Source organism: Hermetia illucens, chromosome 4 (assembly GCF_905115235.1).
Source record: "Hermetia illucens chromosome 4, iHerIll2.2.curated.20191125, whole genome shotgun sequence".
NCBI classification, from domain to species: Eukaryota; Metazoa; Arthropoda; class Insecta; order Diptera; family Stratiomyidae; genus Hermetia; species Hermetia illucens.
The window spans coordinates 109,003,799-109,026,380 of record NC_051852.1 but is presented as its reverse complement, the minus strand read 5'-3'; the positions used below and the strand labels follow the sequence as shown (position 1 = coordinate 109,026,380).

Genomic DNA, 22,582 nt, shown 5'->3' with positions numbered 1-22,582 from the left:
TTTGTTATCAACGATCGATAACGTGTTCACAGTGTCCATAAAACGAGGGAATTGCAAGTCTTGATAAGAAGCGAATGTAACCATGTGTAGACATAAACGTCCAATTATTCCCCATGCCGCTGATAACAGCTAGCAATTTGCGGGTTTCCTTATAACACCATCATAAATAATGCGCTCCAATTAAGCACAATCATATGAGCACGAATATAAAGAGTCATGTCCATCTGTCTGTCCGTCCCCTCGATAGCGAAAATGTAAACCTGCCACGGGTACAAAAGAAAATAATTAACGTCTTTATTATGCATTTCCTATATTTACATAAAATACATTTTCCATTAAAAATTCAATACCGTTAAACAATCTTTCGTTCGTAATTATATAAAATTCACATAAAAGTTTTTCTTTAAATACAAATCAATAATATTTATTCATAAATATGCGTGTGGCTAACAGGGGGAAATAACAATCACTTTCTTCAACCATCCAAGCATTAGATAGTAATGGATGGTCTGCTTACTCGTATTATCTTTTGTGAATAAAGTTTGCGCAATTCAGGCATTTTTCTGAATGAGGCTTTCCCATTTGGCAATGAGGTCATGTGATGATGGCGCTTCCTCTGGATCCAGATCGCATAGTTGGGCAAGAGAGATAGCTGGGCGCATCCCCTGATGGTTTTGTGTTTTGCGATCGAAATTTGGACTGGGTGTAATGCTGAAAAGGAAAAAGAACCTTTAATTTCGTACAATAACGTGATTTATTATCTTTTATCAGAATATGGTTTAGCGATTGAAGTACGAGTATTTATGACTCATTTATAAAAGTAAGCGCAAAGCGCGAATTTTTCAGAATCCAGATATTCGCAAATCAATCAATTTAAGTCACGGTGCTAAAGCTATCTAGATTGACTTCACAATATTCCATTCAATTTACAGCTTATAATGAAGGAATGAATAGTACGAGCGTTGTTGGAATCATTCACAGATAACACCAGCAAAATACAGCTTGCAGCATAACGTAAACACTATTAAAAACCGCTACTGGGGGTGACTAAGCAAGGTTCCTGATTTTCGTCACGTTAATACAACGCGTAATCTAATGGTTGACTTACCTATGTGCTGTAGTAGTAAACTAGCGAATAGAGTCACACATAGCGTGTCACTCGCAAGAGGACGGAAATAATCTCAAGGAAGAACAAAAATATTATAGAGAGGTAATCGTTCATAATTCAGAACGAGAATATAAGAGAAGATACATGCGACACTGATAAGATACGTTCTAAGATACTAGTAGGCGGCAGAAGGGGCCCAATTAGGGTTGTGGTACCCCGTTTTAATGCCACGAACTCCTAAGAGTGTGGCTTTGAGGAGTAGTATCTAGCCGGATCAGATGTTCAGAGCTAACCAGTAGCGTTCATGAAGCACAGCAACTTCCCCACCCCACCCCAGAGATCTCTTTGACTTCCCCAAGGAAATGTTTATATAGTGTCCGCAACATGACTTTAGATAGAGCAGAGGAATTGCCTAAGGCCCCCCCGAGTCTGCTGGCACGGTCTCTTCCAGAGCAGTGCTCCGTGCGAACTGCCGTGGCCTATATGCATTTGCGAACGTTCTCGTAATCGGGTCATCTAATCTTCTTTTTCTTCAGCCTTTTTCCGGTTCACAAGCCGGGTCGGTTCGTCGTGATCGGTTTCGCCATTTCGCTCTATCGAATGCCTGATCTGGGTGCAATCTTGAGGCTTTTAAATCAGCATCTAGCGTATCAAGCCACCGTTGTTTCGGCCTGCCTTTTGGTCGTTTACCATCGACTTCAATGTTCAGACCAATCTTGGCAAGTGAATTCCCGTCAGCACGAATTACATGACCATACCATCGAAGACGCCTCTCTTGCAACTTTTCCACGATCGGTGCAACCCCATAACGATCGCGGATATCCTCGTTTCGGATGTGATCAAAACGTGTCACGCCACTGGTCCAACGTAACATCTTCGTCTCCATTACCGCAGGACGTCGTTCATTGTCTATTATAGTTGGCCAACACTCAGAACCATAGAGATCGACAGGACGGACGAAATTGCGGTAAATTTTAGATTTATCACAAAGAACACCAGTTCTGGAACGCCACTTCATCAAGGTTGCGTTAATGCGTGAAGCAATTTCATAACGCAGTTCTTCATTGGCTGATAGCGTTGACCCGAGGTATTTAAATCGCTCAGTTTTAGGCAGATCACTGCCGCTGACAGTGATTGTGCCTGTTTCATGGGGATCGGTCGTCAAAGATTCAGTTTTGTTTAGATTTAATCTGAGACCGTGTTGCATGAAGCGATCATTCCATTTTTGGACGAGTTGCTCGAGATCATTTTTGCTGTCAGATGCTAGGAAAACATCATCTACAAAAAGCAGTTTGTAGGGCGCAGGACGTTGAATATCCCATGTGACGGTGTTCATAACAAGAACAAAGAGGAGTGGTGAGAAGGCGTTTCCTTGATGAACACCAACAGAGACATGAAGCGGTTTTGATACACCCGCCATACTTCGAACTTTACTTTACGGATTGTGGAAGCTACGATGATGAAATCCACGCACCGTTGTTGTTAGCCAACAGAGCCTATTTCAGCTTACAAAGAGTGTTCCGCTCGAAACATCTCACCATAGGGTCGAAGCTCTTACTGTACAAGACAATGATCTTGCCAGTCCTCATGTATTCCTCGGAAACTTGGGTTCTTAGCAAGAAAAATTGCGAACTCTTGGCCGCGTTCGAGAGAAGAATCCCCCGAAGAATTTTTGGCCATGAGAATGGACGATTCCGTAGCCTACACAATGACGAAATCTATGAGCGATACCATGACCGTCCGGTTGTGGATAAAATCCGGCTCAATAGGTTACGATGGGCGGGTCACTTAATCTGTATGGATGAGGATGATCCCACCCGGAAAGTCTATAAGGGCAATATCTATGGTAGAAAAAGAAGACGAGGCAGACTCTGCCTAAAATGGAGCGATGGCGTAGGTCAGGACACCAGACAGCTTTTAGGGATATCAAATTGGTGGACCTCGGCGCAAAACCGAGATGTCTGGAGTTCCTTATTAAGGCAGGCCTAGACCGGATACCGGTTGTTGCGCCGTTGATTATGATGATCGTGGAAAAGCAATTAAACCCAGCGCACGAGTTCTTCTGGCACTAGGTGTTGTCGTAAAACATACCAGATGAGTTCGTGTGGCACACAGTCAAACGCTTTCTCTAGATCCAGAAACGCAATGTAAAGAGGGCGATGCTTCTCACGGTGTTTCTCCATGAGTAACCGCACAGCGTGTATTGCCTACAACAAGAAACCAATATGGAGCAGGGGAGTGAAACTTACGGTGCAGGGGCTCAGAACCCCAGTATCATCGACTTTTGGGAGTGAACAAGCAGGCTCCGGGTTGTCTCCTTGGTGGTGGGTTACTTCGCCACCGTTACATCTAATACTATAAGTAGCCTGAGGATGGACGCGTTTAAAGGGAGTACATGACTTGAGAAAACACCCTTTTGCAAAAACGCGGAAAGATGTTTCACAGACTGAGCATTCGTTACCTCACAGTGAGGTGGCTATACCTGGTCGGGAGATATCGCAACATCTAGTGCTAGGCTCATTTAGGAGGACAATCCTGCGATCTCTCACGTAGCCAATGTTGGTAAAAGATGAAAATCAAGGAACATCAAGGACCGCTAATAAATACGGAGGTGCACAGTGGGAAACCCCAGCAGAAGAACAGTGCACGAATACGGACGAATCATTTTTTCCCCTACTTGGAGTTGTTTGAATTCATATAGGACAAACATAATGTACATCAGACCATCAAAAACCCGTTCATTTCTGTATAACATTTCCAAAGGCGATAAAAATGCCTCGAAGAAAACAAACGTCAGTTAGGCAACACAAGGTACGCCCCTCAAAATCCGAAGAGCGGTAAACTTGAAAAGAGAAGTATAGAGGGAGTAAACGATTTCTTTGAGCAATCGCAGCACGCTAAAAGGCAAAAAGACCTCTCATCGGAAACGCCAGCAAAATAATCAACAATCAAACAACGGCGCTAGCTCCAACGAACTCAAAGGAAATAAAGCCGCAAATCGACCAAGGTTGGCGCAAAGAAAAACGCGACACATAAAAAAAGATCACGGCCCGAATTGATCATTATCTATAAAAAAGGCGTTATGACATACGCTGATATTCTTAGGAAGGTAAAATCAGATAGGCATCATGACGAAGGGGGATACTCGCAAGACCCTAGGAAAACAGTTCGAACCACTCAGTTTGCAAGAAACCGCTATCAGGGGACTCAGGAATGCGTATTAGCTTAATGTCTGAAGCAGCGTTCAACTTGCTGGTGCCTGGTAAAGTAAAAATAGGTTGAGCCCTTTGCCGACTCAGAGAGCAGATGTCCCTCAAGCGTTATATTGTATTAGATGCCTTGAATTTGGTCACATAGCAGCAAAATGCACCGGTGAGAGTCACAGGTCAAAGAGGTGCTGAAAGTCTGAGGGAGAAGGTCATATATTTAGGGATTGCAAGGCTAACCCTCAATGTATGCTTCGCAAGGAGGGAAAGGAGGTCGACTGTCTGCACGTCGCGGGCGGCAGTAGCTGCCAAGTATTTAGGAGAGCTTGGGATGCAATGAAAAAGTAAGGTTGATACAAATCGATCTCAACCATTGCGAGGCAAGGCAGAACCTTTAAATACAGAAGGGAATCGAAGTGGCCATATCCCTCGGCCTTACCGCAACAATAAGGGTGGGGCTTGGGTCAATTTAACTGGCAAGGCGGCAATATGGGTTGCGGAAATGAAGCGATGTACGGAGTGATGCAGTTTCCGAAAGTTGGATTCGTCCGGGCAAATATAGCTGTTATTTACATATGCGTATGTTACAATTGCTTAACCCCACCAAACCCGAAGTATGATAGTTTCGGATGAGATAAAGTGGAAACTCCAAAATCCTACCGGGTGATTTCAATACGACTTCAACTGTGGATTGAGGCAGTCGAACTACGAACATAAGGGGTCGTCTTTTGTTCAAAGTTCTACGGAGCTAGACTTACTTTTACTTACAATACCATAAATGTATCCACTTTTAGGGATACCAGCTCGGGCTCAATATTCGACTTGAGGACCAAATTTGCGAGGGGAATGCTCTGGTTTGCCTGTGAGCACTTTATTCATTTGAACACCAGGCAATGTTCCCCCAGATCAAAAATGGACTATGCAGGGCTGTGAGTTAAAAACATTTGAAGGAGATGCATTCATAAAGATGCTTTTGGGAGGCTATCATCTCATTGGTGTGGCTTCAGAAACGGTAGCACAAAAGATGAGACGCATAATGGGGCATGCGATGCTGCCATGACGAAGCGGCTAATCCTTGCAAATGGGTGGTTAAACTATTGATGGAACGAAGAAATCGCAGAGTTGCGGGCTGCATGCTTTCAAGCAAGAAGGATCTGCCAATGATTTAGAGGATGACCAGACTTCGGCAAGAAACGGGAAATATACGCGAACTATCGAGGTAGGCTTAAGCAGGCTGTACGTACCAGTAAGCGAGAGTTCTTTAAGGAACTTTGCGTGTAGCCAACCCAAAACCCCTGGAGAACAGCGTATAAGGCTGTTTTGAAGAAGATGAGAGGGCGCACACTACAACTGACCTGCCCCGATCTTCTTCTCGATATAGTGATGATGTGGGGAGACGCATAAAGGGAAGCGCAAAAAATATAAACTAGCGTTGGGCGTCTTCACCGTACCTGCAGTAAATGCTTGTGAAGATCGATAAAGCTCTTGGTGTGAATGCTGTCCCCAATAGAGCTTCTTAAACTCGCTGTTAAGAACAGACCCGGCTGGTTTATCAATGTTTATGAGACATAAGGCCCTGATCCAGTATGGATTGTTGTGCCAACGATTATTATGAGATACGCATGGTAGAAGAAGTCTTTCTCGCTGGATGAAAGAGTAAAAAATTACTTTTGTAATCGAACCTCATTAACCAAGCAGGACATCTATTATTATACCCCCCGATTTGCCCTACCGCCACGGTAGGAAAACTTCTACAAACGGTAATCTACAATAGACTCCTCCGTATTATGGAATATAGGAGAGTCCGGATAGCTCGCTAGTTAGAGCACAAGGCTGTCGTACGGAAGGTGACAGCTCAAATCTCACTGGTAGCCGTGGGGTTATTATCGTGATTTTTAGGTGAACGCTGTGGATGCGTACCTGAGTTAAATCAAAGTAATAATCGGGGCCGAGCTAATGCTGCCTCCTATAGGGTACTGTAACCCTGTAGTGTACTGTTACGGTCTTGAATGAAGTGCTTCAAGGCCCTGATCCAATTAGATTGCTGCGCCAACGATTGTTATTATTATAAGAAACCAGGGAATTTTTACTTATAGATTATGACTCCACCTGAGCTCAACATGCAATACTAGTAGTTATTAGTTTCTCCGGAATGTCTCTCCTGCGTAGACCATGCCAGATACAATACAATGCCTGTCTGTCCGTCTGTCTGACTGTCTGTCGCACCCGTTTTACTCAGAAATGGCTAAACCGATTATTACGAAATTTGGTGAGATCATGTGGTTTATGTGTCCCTTTACATGCAGCGAGTGGCGCCATTATGTGTTGAATTTTAAGGGGGGCTCCCTATACGTGCGAAAGGGGGTGTAATTTTTTTCACAGAACGTAGTCATGTGTCAAATGAAAGGGCTCAATTAGTACTCCAAACTGATCTTTTTTCTGATATTGGGTGAAATATAGGGGAGACAAGGCACAAAATGTGGGCCCCAAAAAGTGAAACATGTCTCGTTCTCAGAACCTACCCAACCGAAAAATCTGGAAAAAATCGCAGTGATGCAACTATATGAAATCTAGGCCTTAAAATACATTCCATTCCGATATCTGCATCGGGGGTCTATGGGGACATTTTAGTTTTCCTTTTTGTTCAGGTTTCAGGTTTCAGGTTTTGTTTACTAAGCAAAATCTTATTAAAATCGGTTCAATGTCTGTCTGTCTGTCGCAGCTTACGATAACCGTTAATAACAATCCGACACCGAATTCGCGTCTGCTACCATTTGGCTTTCCAAAGCACATTAACAGAAGAGGGTAGTACTCTCCAGAGTCTCACCATCTTATTTCGTTCAGGCGCCCAGAAGGTCCAGCTTATGTCCCTGGAATTCTCGTTCGAGTTGGAGAGGCGAGCATTCTGGGGAATCTCGCTACAGTTGTCGAGGAGCGTGCGCACATTAAAAAAATTAATCGTTAATTGCTTTCGATAGGCAAAGCGAGGCGTTGTTGACGTTTCGGTAAAAGTAAAGTTACCAGATTTGCAGGTTTTTACCCTAAAAATTGTTATCCCTTTTAATCGCCTTTTATGACGAAAAGGGAAGACTTTGAGTGTATTCGTAAATTCCACCGCACAGGGCTGGGGCATTAATGACCATGAAATGCGAAGGACGCAAAATGCATTTTATTTCCCTGCCCAAGATTCGCAGTATTGGGAGCTACAACCGGGGAGCACTTAAAACCATTATATGTTGAAGTCGAAGGAGATGTGGACTGCAGTCGAGAAGGTAATAGCAGAAGTTCAGGCAGAAAGAAGAAAAAAAGATATTTGCCTGTCTGTTTTTATCTGTTTCTACATCAAACAAATGTGTATGTCTATCTCAGATATTAGGTAGCTAAATATCTGCGTCTATAGCAGACAAATGTCTGTCTCGGATAAATGACTGTTTCTGACAAACCTCCAGCAAATGACAGCCGCTGTATTGATCAAATTCCCAACAAGCACGATCTCACAGGTATTCACAGCCTGCCTAAATGAACAGTCTTGTTCCATAGAGAGGAAGATACGAAAACTTGTATAATTTGTGAAGACAGGTAGGCCGATAAGTGAACCAACATTTTATAGACCTATCTGTCTTCTGAATACAATAGGCAAGGTCCTCGAGCAGATAATCTATAACCATCTATATTCAATAATTGATAGTGGCGATTGTTTATCAAATAGGCAGTTTGGATTCCGGAAGGCTCGGTCAGCGGTTGATGTTACCCAACTGGTTTTTTAGTTAAGCACGAAGGGAAATACTGCGCGCTGGTGACTCCCGAAGTCAAGAATGCGTTAAATTTTGACAGATCGAACCGTATCATCGATGCGCTCACCGCGGCATAATCGTCAAATAATATATTAAGTGCAATCTTCGACTAGTTCCAACAGCGGAAACTACTTTACCATTCCGAGGAAGGGTTGAAGACGTACTAAATAACGACAGGAGGTGCGCGTGGGTCACTTCAAGGTCCTCTGCTATGGAACTAAATGTATGGTGGTGTTCTACGTCTCCCAGTAGCTAAGCAAGCCGTTGTCGTCGGATTCGCAGATGGCGTTGGGGTGGTCGTACTATCCAATCACCCTGACAAAGTAGAAATCTATACGAATGAGATTTTCCGGACGATCAAGTTTTGGCTTGAAACCTTCGAGCTGGAGCTTGTCGAAAACTCTTTATAAATCGATGGAAGAAAAAACTGTTAAGCTTTGCATCCACACTTAAAGTTTACTGAACAGAAAGCCTGCGACCATCAGCTCCAAATATAGGCGGCCCGAAATACAGCTGACAATTACTTCTATTGCGAGTCGCCAGTTCTGTTCTTTCATACGAGGCACCAGTGTGGGCATCAGCGATAAAAATCGTAAAAAATTGCAGACAGCTTCAAGCTGCATATCGACTAAGCGCTCTACAAACATGCTGCGTCTACCGGACAACATCTTATGAGGCAGCATGTGTGGTTGCGGGGATGATCCCAGTGGATATTTAGTCGATGAGACAAGCAGCTTGAAGGAGAAGCAGGAAGCGAGCCCAAACAAGCAAAGTGATGCGAATGAGGTCAATGCCTGCATGACAAATAGCATTGGACCAGGCGAAGAATGGCCGGTGAACACACAGCCTTACCCTAAACATAAATATGTAGACTAAGTGAAACCCCGGTGAGAGAGTTACGGTGTGAATCAGGTCTTACCCGGACACTGTGGGTACAGGAAGTATCTATATAGTCTCGGTTTCAATGAATCGCCGGATTGTTTTACGTGTGAAGGTGTAGCCGAAGATGCACAAGCGTTTTCTTCACCTATTCAAAATTTGAAAACTCAAGGAGAAACCTGGAAACAGAGCCAAATGCCCATTTAACGGTGGAAAATCTGATAAGGAGTATAGCGCAACCAAATTCAGCATGGGACGCGGTAGTTGTAGTGATGAAACGGATCCAGCAGCAACTAACAGAATTTGAAGCGCAGCGAAGGTATAAAAGGATAGCCACTGCAATTAACACCACGCAAAGCAGTAACAGCTCATGTATAATGAACAGTTGAGAACTGAACAGCCCCGCGAGGCTACACCCGAACGACGGCCCCGCGGGGAGAGTATGAAGAAAATATGATAGGTTTTAGTGGGTAAGGGTCAGGCAGGCGTGTGCTAGATTTCAGCCAAAAAAATATCTGTATCTGTCTGAGACATCAGGCAGACATTAGTCAGGCAAATGGCTGAGTCTACCTCAGGCATCTAAGTTAAATATCTGTGGTCGGCTGTTTGCAATTTCTAAACAAATGGTGAATTGAGATGAACCCAGAAGTATGTGTGCACTGTGAGCTGGACTATTCCCAATTTAGAAACTGCTGTCTGCCGCTAGGCGTACACAGACTGTCTGATGTCTGAGGCAGATCCAGACTATTGTCTGATACAGTAGCAGACTTTTGGTGAAACAAACATTTGTCTGAAACAGATACAGAAATTTGTCTGCCTGAGGCAGAGTCAGACATTTGCCCGACTAATGTCTCCCGGATACTTCAAACCGACGCAGATATTTATCTGATATAGAAACAGGTTTTGCCTGAATCAGATATTCGTCTGACAGACACTAGTCTCTCTGACTTCTGACAGAGACACAGACATTTACCTAACTCAATCACAGATGTTTCCCTGACACAAAGGTTTGTCTGAAACAGTTATTTATCAGGAGCCAACATTTGTTTGCTACAGACGCAGACATTTGTCTGTCTGATTTCTGAGCCAGCCGGAGGCATTTGCCTACGCCAGACATAAGTTAATAATAATGTTTTCAATATGTATATCTTGCAAATACACTAGGATGCTAGCCAATCTGTCGTGTCGTTCCCAGTGGATGTTGGAAAACCGTCGTTATTAGCGGGCGCACCCCTTAAGGCGTTCAAGCTTGCGGTAAAGACACGATTACTTAATTGTGCATAGCTTTCTTTCGTTTTTCCAGCATTTTGAGAATATCAGAGTTTTATATGGGTACCTAATCTGCATGCGAGCCAACTTCTCATTATCCTAGGTACCTTTTAAGCAGAATACTAAAAGATTGTGCTGAAGCAGATAATGACTATTTTTGCTGGCAACTTCCCAGTTAAGGACGACTCCATAAACCATCTCTATTATGTCACGGTAGTCGATAACGCCAAAGATGACATCGGATTGCACTCTTGTAAAAACAAACTCGCAGAACATGAAGCGAAAATAATACTCGACAAAACACCGCAACAAAAATAAAATTTTCATCAACATTGGGAACCACAACGTCCACTTTTAAGTTAGGTAATATATGGGAGTGATGATAGACGTAACGTTTAACTTTAAGTATATTATCCTGGTCTGGACTACAGACTACTCCTCAGGTCCAGATTTTTTTCTAGAGATCTAGCATAGAGATATCAAACGAACTAGTTGAAGCTAAAGGGATAACATCGGGACCGCTTGCTGTAACTCGGTACATTTAGAAGCCAATGCTTAACCATCCAAGCTGTAGCATCAAGACTCAAAAAATGTTTAGTTCTTCGTCAATTCTTACATACGACATTCCATTGATTCCTGATTCAAAATGATCAAGATACGGGCTAAACATCGACAGATGAGTTGATACAATGGGAAAATAACAATAGAAAGGTCACAAGGGGGCATTTATAACACAATTCATTTCCATTCTAAAAGCGGTAGAATGAGAAGGTGGTTCCCTAAAACCGGACGTCAAGAGCTGGAGCACTTACTAAGGAACCATAAGCACATACCTATAGTTGAAGCTTCGCGAACAATAAAGTACTATCACCATCCCAATAATACTAATTAATAGATTTAATTGATTCATACCTTGGTGAAATGCTTGTATTATCACAGAGTTCACTGATCGATTTAGTTGCGCGAAGTTTTCCAGGAGCGAAGCAATGCTCAACATCGGAGTCGTCAGATTGGTATTCCCTGAAATTAAGCATTACATCAGTATAAGGATTGAACCTAAAACAGCAAGGATACTCACTCATCTTCAATAGAATCCAGAATATCAGGTTGTGATTGTCTAAGCTTCCTTTGACGCTTCAATTCTGACTCTCGTGTCTTCAAATCTCTCAATTCCTTTTGAATTTTCTCCTCCACCGGAACAAAGCCTCTGCGAATAGGCCGCCCATCCTGATCCCGCTCAATAATTGGAGGTGTCACAATCGGAGCTTTCAGGAAGTCTAAGTTATTCCTGTTTAATTCAATAGTCAAAGGATTGCCGTTATCTCGTCCTTGGATCGGAGCCGAGTGCATATACTGATTGTTTGGGGGTGACGGCGTTCCCAGTTTCCCTCTGGAAGCGATGAATCTTTGCATAATTCCCTTCTGGGCGGGGCTTATGTTGAAACGGCGCCCTGTCAATGTGATTTGTGGTGTGGAGCTTGCGCGAAGCAGAAATTTCTGTTGTGGCAATTTGGCGCTGACCGAGTAGCTGCTTGGTCGAATGTAAGCCGGCTTCATATTGGCAGATGTCCCGTTGATGGGACTCGATGAAGCTGAAATCCCTGAATCGTCCGAGTGAACTTCTTCTGTGCCTGCACAGTTTGAAGCCTCATCGGCTGGCATCGGAGACGGACTTTCATGTGAGTCCGTGGACTTTTGTTGGAGTTGCATCTTTTCACGCAACTCTTGTTCCCGTCTAGCGACTTCGTTGATTTCTTCTTGGATCCGTTTCAGCGGATCGTCCTTCTGGAAACAAGTGGAGAAATATAATTATCAATAATAAGCACGTTAATTATGTTTAATAAGAAGATGGAGAATCGAAATTAATAAACGTGGATTTCAAGTGCATGTGTTACGGTTGGTTGAAAAAAGTCATGGCATTTTCAATTAAGCTGAGCTTTATGGTTTTCTTCTCTGTTTTCTTTTCAAAAAATAAGCATGGTCGAAATTCTAAGAGAAAAAGTTTCAAAAACAATGCATAATCATAATTAGAAACACTCACTGGCTATGCTGATTAAAGTGAAATCAAACGCAACCTGGAAATGGTTGAATTCGGTGAAATTTTCAATGAAGAGGTGCCAGAATTCGCCGAGATTCATGTTTTTCACGCAATGTGGGATGCGGTTACCTTGATAAGCTCTGATGCGTGGTGTATAATAGAATATTCATTTAGCGATAATGATGATTCGAAATGCTTAACATTTTTATTGAGCATTCTTTAAGGGGAAGGTCAAGCTAATTTTGAATGGAGATTGAATAATGAATGCTCAATTATCCGAACTTTCCTCTGTTTATTTTAAAGTTCATTATGTTTGTAGTCAATGGTCAATGGGTTATGGAAAAAAACACGTTTGAAGAGATGTGCGATGCTATTGACCTTCAAAGAGATTTGGAAAATTATTGCTCTGCAAGAGTAGAACTCCGCCAACAAGTGGAGTATCATCATCATCAACGACACAACAACCGGTATCCGGTCTAGGCCTGCCTTAATAAGGAACTCCAGACATCCCGGTTTTGCGCCGAGGTCCACCAATTCGATATCCCTAAAAGCTGTGTGCTCCATCTCAGGCAGAGTCTGCCCCGTCTTCTTTTTCTACCATAAATATTGCCCTTATAGACTTTCCGGGCTGGATCATCCTCACCCATACGGATTAAGTGACCCGCCCACCGCAACCTATTGAGCCGGATTTTATCCACAATCTCACGGTCATCGTATTGCTCATAGATTTCGTCGTTATTTAGGCTACGGAAGTGTGGAGTGGAGTAAAGTGGAGTATACTGAAATAAAGTGCGGTAGTGAATTTTCAACTTCATCCCCGGAAGTGGTGGGAGGGTTTTAGAGGGAGAGTTGGGAGGTTCCTCTCTTCAACCCCGATGAAAATCCGTGAGAGCCGGCCCTAAAAATATCTATATTACCATATTGTGATGTTTGAATTTACAAGCAAGGGATGAGAAAAGTATACAGGAGGAAGAAAAAGGTGCCTGCTTTACAGCCCTACTAGAGAATCGTAGCAATTTCCTGTCACTTGAAAACTTATGGCGCCTAAAGTGGGGCTATTTTGAGGGATGGGGCTCAAAATTAAAGCCACACTTTGACGTGCCATATCTATTTAAGGGCCAGAAAGGAAAACCAGAAAAGAAGGACCTTTCTCTTCCTCCTACATATAGCCTCCACATCGCCTCTCCTTCAAAAGTTATGGTTGATTACTCAAACTTTATCCCAGATACGTCGCTTTCACAATGAGTGAGAGCCGCGATTCAAATCTTATTACTGGCAGAAGGTAAATTTAAGGCAGTGCACATCTAGAGTCGAGTTGACTAGGCTAGAGTAGACTATAGCGCAGGTAGCAAGGATGTCCGATTTTTGCATCTCCATGTATAGTTCGGCCCTTAGATCGAGCTCTTCACCGCTTTATGGAAATTTTGTGGTACCAATCCTGTCGAAATTACAACTGAGACTAGCCTGATCTTCTGTAGTCTTCATATTGGCTTCATATCGTCCGCCAAGGGGCCGTAGTTCCGGATTTTTTTTGCTTTGATTAACAGTGTTCCGGTCTAACAGTACGGCTACATCGATTATGAAGCAAGAGCTACATAGTAGTTCTGTTTCTCAAGGAAGAACGAGCATGTCTATTGTGATCAACACTGTCGTTAGTGGCAACAATGTGATCCCACAATAGTTGGACTCGATCATTTTCCAAGACTCCTGGCGGAGTATACTTGTAATAAGGACGGTAGTTTGCCACTACATTGTACTTCGACGCAAGATTTTGATGGAGAAAATCTTACAGACGTAGTTAGGACCGTTGGTGTACTCAACGTCCTGCACGTAGATTTTTCCTTTTCATATCGGAATAACCTACAACTCAAGTTGGTAATCGATTAGACATAAAGGTTGCACCGTTTATAATTTTTTGTTGGGATCGAAGCATGCTGAACTGAAACAAAGAATGTGAGATAGAAATCTCGTAAGTTAACTATGTCACCAACTGGGAACGCAGTCGGTCTTCTACTGGACTGAAGTTATATTCACCATCAATTGCCAGTTCCAGACAATTTATTACCTGCCATGCGGTACCCATATCATTGGGTTGGTCAATATGGTCACAGAGTTTTCAATGAGTTTTATTTGAACAAAACAAAGATTAGAGCAGTTACTCTTTACAAGCCACTCCTATCTCTTGACTGATTTTTTACCCCGTTTCGCCAAAAAATTATTCGGTCTAGTGTCGGAAAAGTTGTTGATCAGCTTTGGCGGTTATCTTCGTTGCCATAAACGAAAAATCTCATTTGACTTGTCTTTGGTGCAAAGTTTAGTGAGTATGACGGATGCTGAAGAAGCTTCCATTCGAGGCCTTGGTGTGCGGTTTTGACGACTTGGGGGCCTAGCGTTGTCACGAAATAGAATGGTGTGGCTTTGTTGGTCGGGGCTCTTCTTACCCGGTAATTGATGTATAAGCACTATTGCTCGACAACCTTCACGATAGGCGATGTCGAAAATGTTCATTTTCGCGACGCCCAGCGAGATTTCGCTCAAAACCTTTGAACCGATAGTAGGTACAGCGAAAAATTCATTCAGTTGATTCGTCGAAACCATATCGTGCCAAAGTCTTCCGCCCATAGTGACTAACGACATCACGACTAAAATGTCGAAGGGCCCACTCTGATATTGTTAAGCGAATTTCGACCCAGTTGTGTATAGCCTTCTGATCCCTAGGGCCTCATTGACAGTAATTAAGCCAATTGTGACTTTGTACCTATGAGCAATGGGGACACAGTCAGCCCTGGGACAAAATCCCCAATGCAGCAGTGCTCATTGCTTAACAAAAAGGTAAACTCTACCTGCCCATGGCTAGAAAAAGTTGCACAGGTTCCAGGGCGAAACGTGGATTGGTACCTACGTTAGAGCATAAAACCTTGCAAAAATCTGCTGAACCAATCCCAGCTCTACTACCAAACTTTACTTTCACCATGATCGCTGGTAGATTTGTCTTCATGAAAAAATGTAGATAGAGAAGGATGAAGGTGAGTCTTCCCCACCTAAAAATGGAACAAATTGTATCAAGTGGTCCTCTATGTTGGGGGTTGGGTAGAGCTGACAACCGGTCATGAAGCCCCAAAGGAGTTTCGAACTGGACGAATTCTACAATGACGAACTCGGCAACGAAAACGGACGAATAGTTTCCACATTTTCTTATAGAACATCCGCTCCCTGTACAGAAAAGAAATCTCCAAGCAGCCAGCTGGTTCCATGGAGACGAGTCACTAAAACATATTTTATAATATAGTTTCCATCCCGTAAATCATGTGCTTGGAGTAGGTTTTTTAGTCAGCCAAGAAATCAAACCTGCTGTTATCGGCTTTGCGAAGCGAAAGACTTTGCACTCTGTGTTTCCGAAGCAAATTCCGAAATGTAGGCCTCATTAACGTCCAAGTTCCCTACAGATTAGACTGCAGAGTTGGAAAAGGATAACTTCTACGAGGCAGTAGAACAAACCTTCGAAGCCTGCCCCATGAATGATATCCAAATCATACTTGCAGATTTTAAGAGCCAGGTAGGGACGGCGCTTGTATTCAGTCGATATATTGGCTCCCATAGCGTACATAAAACATAGAAAAACAACAACGGCATGCCCTTCGAATTATCTAACTAACCATGTGCCACGAAACGGATTGTTGGAAGTATCTGGTTTGACTGTTAGACTCGGGTTACTACCTTGTTGCATGGTGATCTGAGTTCGAATAACAACAGCAGGTGAGAGTGAGCCTGAGTAAATCAACTGGTCTGTGGGCTCAAGAAGTGCGGAGAGCAATCACAGCAGGCGTTTAAGTCTTACCAATCAGTTATGCACCTCGATGCTCATCCTGCCGAAACAAAGAGGGAAATTTCCGACCGTATAGGCATATTGGGGCGATTGGTTGAGTACTTTAATGAACTGCTCAAAAGCTAAAATATCTGCGAGTTGCTAACTGAAGGCGACGGACTAACGTCGTGACATGGAAGAAGTAATTCGCGCAATTTACCGGCTCAAAAATCATAATTCGCCAGGAGCCAACGGGATTGCAGCCGAACTGGTCAAATATGGAAGCGACCAACAATACCAAGCGGTTTGTCAACTGGTGCTCAAGGTCTGGGAAGCGACCTTCCATGCGCAAAAATCACGGATACTGATAAGTAGCAATTACAGAAGAATCACACAGGTGGGTACTATCTATAAGATATTCTGCGCTATGTTGTCAGGCCATCCTTGCCGTCTCACTATAGAGCCAAAGTTTTTACTGTATAAGACAATAATCTTGCTAGTCCTCATGTTTTCTTCGAAAATTTCGGTTTTTAGCAAAAAAAGTAAACTCTTACCCACATTCGAGAAAAATCTTTCGAAGAATATTTGATCCCCTATATTAGGATGGACAATCCCGTAGCCTATATAACTACGAAATTCATAAGCGATGCCACGATCGTTTGGTTGCGATATTTGCGGTATTCCTTGTTGACCATGTCCTTATCCGGAGTACATGACACATTTTTATTACTTAGGTCGGGATTAACCTCCTACAGACCCCACGTAGTTTTGAGGCGACCCATCTGTAAGCCATCCTGGAATAGTGTGTTGGATAGCATGGCATAACCCGCACTGAAATTGTAATTTTTTCTCAACTGCAGCCTTCTCCTTCCGATCAACAGATCCATACACCGGTGGAGTTCTTTAGTTGTTATCGTCTCAGTTAATGAAACCTTGGAGTTTCCGAGCAACAGTGGAGATCACTTTCCAAGTACTATTCCCATATAGTAATAAAGAGAGAACACTGGCGTAGAACGGTCTCAACTTGGGGTTGGTGTTGGTTGCATATCCATATTTTGGACAAACCAACGAAAGTGGATTTAGCATTGTTTATCCATTGAGCAATAGTAAGTTCGGGACCCCGTCTTCATCTGCTTTTTATTCTGGATAAGAAGCCCATTGTTCACTTCCCTCATAGAACTGTAGAAAGTTTTACGACTACTCTTTCGCAATGCGGTATACGGTGATGAAATCGTTGTAATTTGCGACAGATTCTGTTTTCTGATCAATGGGATGGTAGACTTTATGTTGTCACTCACCCCTAATCGCAAACATCAACGGAACTCTCAGCTAATTCTTCTCATTGACCCTACCCTACGTTTCTGCAATCAACCGAGTTTTGTAACTTCGTACTTTTAGGACGTGACCGAAAGCTTTATCCGAATGAAAGATAAAAATGCTTTTAATGGCAGCCCAGTATTCATCATTGTTTTCGGGCGGGTTGTTCAGAGTTTGTGTGGTTCCCACAAGAATTTTTTTTTTCCACTATTGCCAGCTGGATTGCAGAGACAGCTCATATTGAGTTTGACGGACCGATGCTCTATTCCCCTGCGATCAGACGCAGTATCGACACGTAAGCGAAAATAAGCAACCTCCAGATGATAGTTCCTTTCTGCTTTCCTAAATCTACTGCTGGTCGCGATTTGATCGAGCCAACTAGATGTTCATTGTCGGTCAACCGAAACCCAATTGACCTTATGGAAGCTGCGGAAATCTACAAACATTTGATCGTACGTCCCCCCCCCCCTTTCTGATATGTCCGAACGAGGACCTTGGTTTTCAGATCACCCATCGCTACCACTATGTTGCATTTAGGAGACTTCTTTTGTTTGTGGTTGCTCACAGAAGGCATCCTTTTCATCTATATCGGAAATTTCTGCTGTGGCGTAACAGTGTACAATTGTGATATTCCTTACCCTGCAGTGCAGATCCTGTCAGGAACCGGTTCGCGGATAATGAGAGATTGCCGTGCGTTTTAGTGCTACTAAGTTTTCCAGAGCACCAAAGCACAGTGCTGCAAGAGGGGAAGGAGTACTCACCAGAGTCTCATCAACTCACTTCGCTAGGGGCCGAATGTCCAATTTATATCGCTGAGATCCTCACGTAAGTTGAAGAAATCAAGCATTCTACTGCCACTCGAAATCGTTGTGGGGGAACGTGTATATATTCTTGAAACTAATCATAAACCGTTTTCCACAGTCAGAGGTTTTAGCCGTCAAGTCAATCCTTGCTAACGGGCAAGCAAAACACTAAGTTTATAAAATGCACTTTTCGAGACAACCAAGGGTTCATATAAGGGTTGTAGTTTCTCAATAATATCCTTAACTCTAGTCAGTACTTCCTATGGTGATTATACTTGTTTTCAACTATTTTACACCACATAGTTCTGAGATGAACCCTTCATGGAGCCTGCTGAGGAAGTGGTTGTCTCTATGTAGCAGATATTTCACAGATTTAATAAGAACCGCATACTTAAAAAACTTCCGAAAATTGATTAGCCCCTACCACTAATTATAATACCCGCTCACGCAAATAGGCTCTTTTTGCAGAATAAAACCCAGCTAATATGTAGGTAGGGCGCTTTCAAAGAAACAAACAGGAATAAAGTTGAATACCCACGTATTTCCACCATGCAAAGTAAGGTCTGCTAACTGACCAGTCCAGGTGATTCTTCGCAAGCGTTCTTTCCTCGGATCTAACTTCCACTAATCTGATACCCACTAGCATAACTGATCCAACAGTTTTTTATCCAATACCAGTCGACACCGGTCGAAGTCTCACTTTGAGCTAACAAGTTAAATTCTAAGTACTCAGCATCTGTCTTGAAATTAATGTCACAAAACTCTTATTAGCTCCCGTGTGGGTTGGATATAACTCAATCCAAAGGTGAAGATAGTGAGCCACAAGGCATCAGCCACCGAAGATGCCATTCAACTAGCAGACGCTGGGCCACTATCAACTAACATGGAGACTAACCTGTATACGTGCCAAGAAACCCTGGGAGCGATCAAGGCCTCACTTCCAAAACAATATTCGCGGAGCTTTCTTGCAGAGCCTTGAATGTGATCATGAAAACGCTCATGGCCGCAGGTTAACTATGATTCAACGATTTTACGGGTCGGTATCAGAAACTATAGCCTCCGGTTATGTACTGTTCTTTTGATTGTTTCTCGCAGGCATGGGCTCCATTCCGATTTTATTTACAGAAAAGATCAACATTTAAATTCAATTACACGCCGCCGATGGGGCCCCGGACCAGTTTATATCGATTGCGACTGGTTTGTCGAATTAGCAGACGGAGAAGTCGTGATTTTGCAATTGAATTTCGCTACGAAACAACAATAATTTACGGCCCCACGATCACGCGCTCCCCAGCACTGGTGTAAGAACACGGAGAAATGAACACAACCCAGTGCTCAGCCCGAATACACGACCAATGCCTTATCAATTTATTCCGTGCACTAATTAAAGGTCACACCGATCCGTTAGGGTAGGAATACGATCAGCTTTATGCGAGATTCCCGTTCACCGCAATTGCATTGCTGCATTACGTTGCAAGCGTGAAATGAGTTGCTCACAGCTCGGATTACTAGAGTTTTCCACTCAGGGTCACGTTCAAGGAAATCCATGAGAAAATAGAACTTTTGAGTGGGCCTGACACGGTGCAGCTCAGATCAACATTTGTCGGTGATTCCGTAGACACGAACGAGACCTGTAAGGCTACTTAGTCACATCTGAGCGATTGGGGCTAGAAAATCAGATATCGAATGCCTTGGATTACGGACATATCACCGATTACCTATGCAAGCGATTTGGTTAACCACAGGCAACGGTTACTTCGAAATTAAATCTTCTCGGAAGCAATCGACTCATCCAATACCAGTTACAACTTCTAATGGTTGCCACAATCGATTTATGATGATTGACTGGTGGTAGACGGAAAGTGGCACTCGGCGAGCGGGGTCCGGGCTTCTATCAATCATTTTCCTCGGAGAACACGTTGAAATTGCCACTGCAATTGTGACAATTGAACAAGGCGAATTAGCTAATATTACAAATGAGGAGTTGATTTTGTAAGAGTTCCAGGAATTGAATAACCTCAGCAACTTTCAGAGGCGCTGTTAGGCAGTCCAAACAAATAGGCTTAATCGCGAGTTCCTATTTATAGCCTAATGGTGCATTTGCATCTAAAATATTAAGAGCTATCTATCAACTTTCACCATGTACCAGTGTCTTTTCCGTTACTTCCATTATTTCTAGTTCAGTCTTTGTTGCGATCATAGAGCGAACTTAGGAATACTTTCGATCTTGCTGATGCGAAGACAATGGTTCTTTTAATGTTGGAGTAAACACATGTATATCCTGACAAAAGCGAAAGGATGTGAACGTCTTCTTTACAAAAGGCCGAGGACGCGATAGCATATACAATCTGAAAGAGTAATATGGCGACATAATAAATCCGAAGCATTCCGTGTAAGTACCTTGATGATATATTACGTGTATAACTTGAGGGTACTTACAAGGAATTCTTCGGTACCAAGTTGAGTGGTTTGGAAATAAGTTTGGCTGGCCCAACAATCTTGAACAATGAGCTAAAGCTGCTCTAAATGTTTTTTTTTTTTGATTTCGCGCATTTCAAACGCCAACCGGAGGTGCTAAGATGTGAAACAAAACCTTATTAAAATCGATTCAGTGTCTGTCTGTCCATCTGTCCTTCTGTCTGTCTGTCACACTTGATTTACTCCAAAACTGCTGGACCGTCTGTTACGAAATTTGGTGAGAACATGTGGTCTCTGTGCTCCTTTACATGCAGCGAGTGACGCCATTTTGTGCTGAATTCATGGGTTCAAATTTTTTTTTACGGAATATGGACTTGTGGGGAATCAAATGAAAGGGCTCTATTAATACTTTTCGAAACTTGTTATTTCTGATATTAGGTGAAACATAGGGGGTGAGGCTCAAAATGTCCCCGAAAAGTGAAACAGATCTTAGGTTCTCAGAAGCTACCCAACCGAAAAATCTGAAAAAAATCACAGTGATGCCTCCCTACAAAATCTAACTTTCAAAATGCATTCCGTTCCCATATCTCCACAAGTAAAGTTACTAATAGTATATTACCATATTTTGGAAATTTAACCGAAAACCCCTCTTAAGTTTGTCCTAGAAATACAATATTTGGTATCAGCAGCCTTTCAAAATGCTGGGAAAAGTTCCAGTTCCAGGAAACTATGTAGAAAAATAAAAAAATTGTTTTGAAATTATTTCGTACTCAGAAAAATCATTTTAAAAAATCACGTTTGACTGACCCTCTTACTAGTATTTTAATAGCTTTTCCTAGGATTCTGTCTTCGTATTATAGATAGTTCGCCTGTAATAGTCAAACTATAATAAATTCTAAGTAGCGGTGGTCTGAGAGCGAGACTTCATGGCGAGTGCTACCAGTCTCACTTGTTCTTGGCCCCACGAACGTAGTGGCGCACCCTACGTTTGGGGCCATCAGACCAGTAGAAGTGATAAAATAAAACAGAGACCAGCTGGGATTACATTTGCTACTGCCCCAATATGCTGACCGTCTGCATCACATCCTATTAAGAGTTCAAGGTCTCTTGCTTCTGTATACACTACCAGATACCTTAGTTCTTGCGTCGGCGGAGGACACAAAGAATCATAGGTCAAGTAAGTAGAGGCAACTATGACATTTCTCCTCTTGCCATTAAACTGGTATTGTAAGTTAACCGCAATTAGGTCCTGGGAACAGAATTGTCTCAGCACGGTTGCCTTTATAAATGTTGATACCAGGACGCAGGTTCTTGGTCTCGAGGATCTCTCATCGAAGAAGATCCTTGTCCGCTTTACTTATCCAGCACCACAGATTTTCTTAAAATGAACCCATGGCTTTTATACCAGAAATTCTTTTTTTTTCTTTTTTTTCAGTTTTTGTCCCGTTCACAAGCGGGGTCGGCTCGTCGTGATTGGTTTCGTCATTTGGCTCTATCGAATGCCTGATCTGGGTGCAGTCTCGAGGCTCCCCATCCAGCGTATCAAGCAACCGTTGTTTAGGCCTACTGGTTTTTATACCAGAAATATTTCTGTCATAGCTGTTTGTTCCTCCTTATGAGAGAACCGGCTGGGATGGTGAGATCGCAGGAGTGGTCCTCGTTTTCTTCCCTGCTCAGGATCACAAAGTCATCTATAAGCAGAATGGAGAAGACTTAATAGAGGTCGTTGCTCGTAAAGAATGGAAACATACATTAAATGAGCGGCAACTTAAATCCAGACGAGAACATCGACTGGGCGACTTATCAGCGTTTTAGGTCCGTAGTCGAACTGAAAGCATAGTGGAATTGATTATTGGCGACTATGATCTCTGATTGATTGGTTTATTATCTCCGACTTCAATGACGTGTGCTGTAAAACTACTACGTCCTAAGCCTTTTGCCTGTT

General features: G+C 42.9%; 1 protein-coding gene across 2 annotated transcripts in view; it reads right to left on the bottom strand.

Moving 5' to 3' along the window:
* Nucleotides 1–402: 402 nt before the first annotated feature.
* The window catches only part of LOC119653471, an 86,524-nt gene continuing 64,344 nt past the window's right edge, over nt 403–22,582 (bottom strand). The window contains exons 2-4 of one of the 2 annotated variants that reach the window (XM_038058090.1): nt 11,335–12,038; nt 11,169–11,276; nt 403–711 (exon numbers count right to left, since the gene is read on the bottom strand). In XM_038058090.1, coding sequence (XP_037914018.1) covers nt 552–711; nt 11,169–11,276; nt 11,335–12,038 — 972 coding nt within the window. In that variant the 3' untranslated portion in view covers nt 403–551. Of the gene's footprint in view, nt 712–11,168; nt 11,277–11,334; nt 12,042–22,582 lie in introns of both variants that reach the window. The other variant, XM_038058089.1, reaches the window with a different exon arrangement.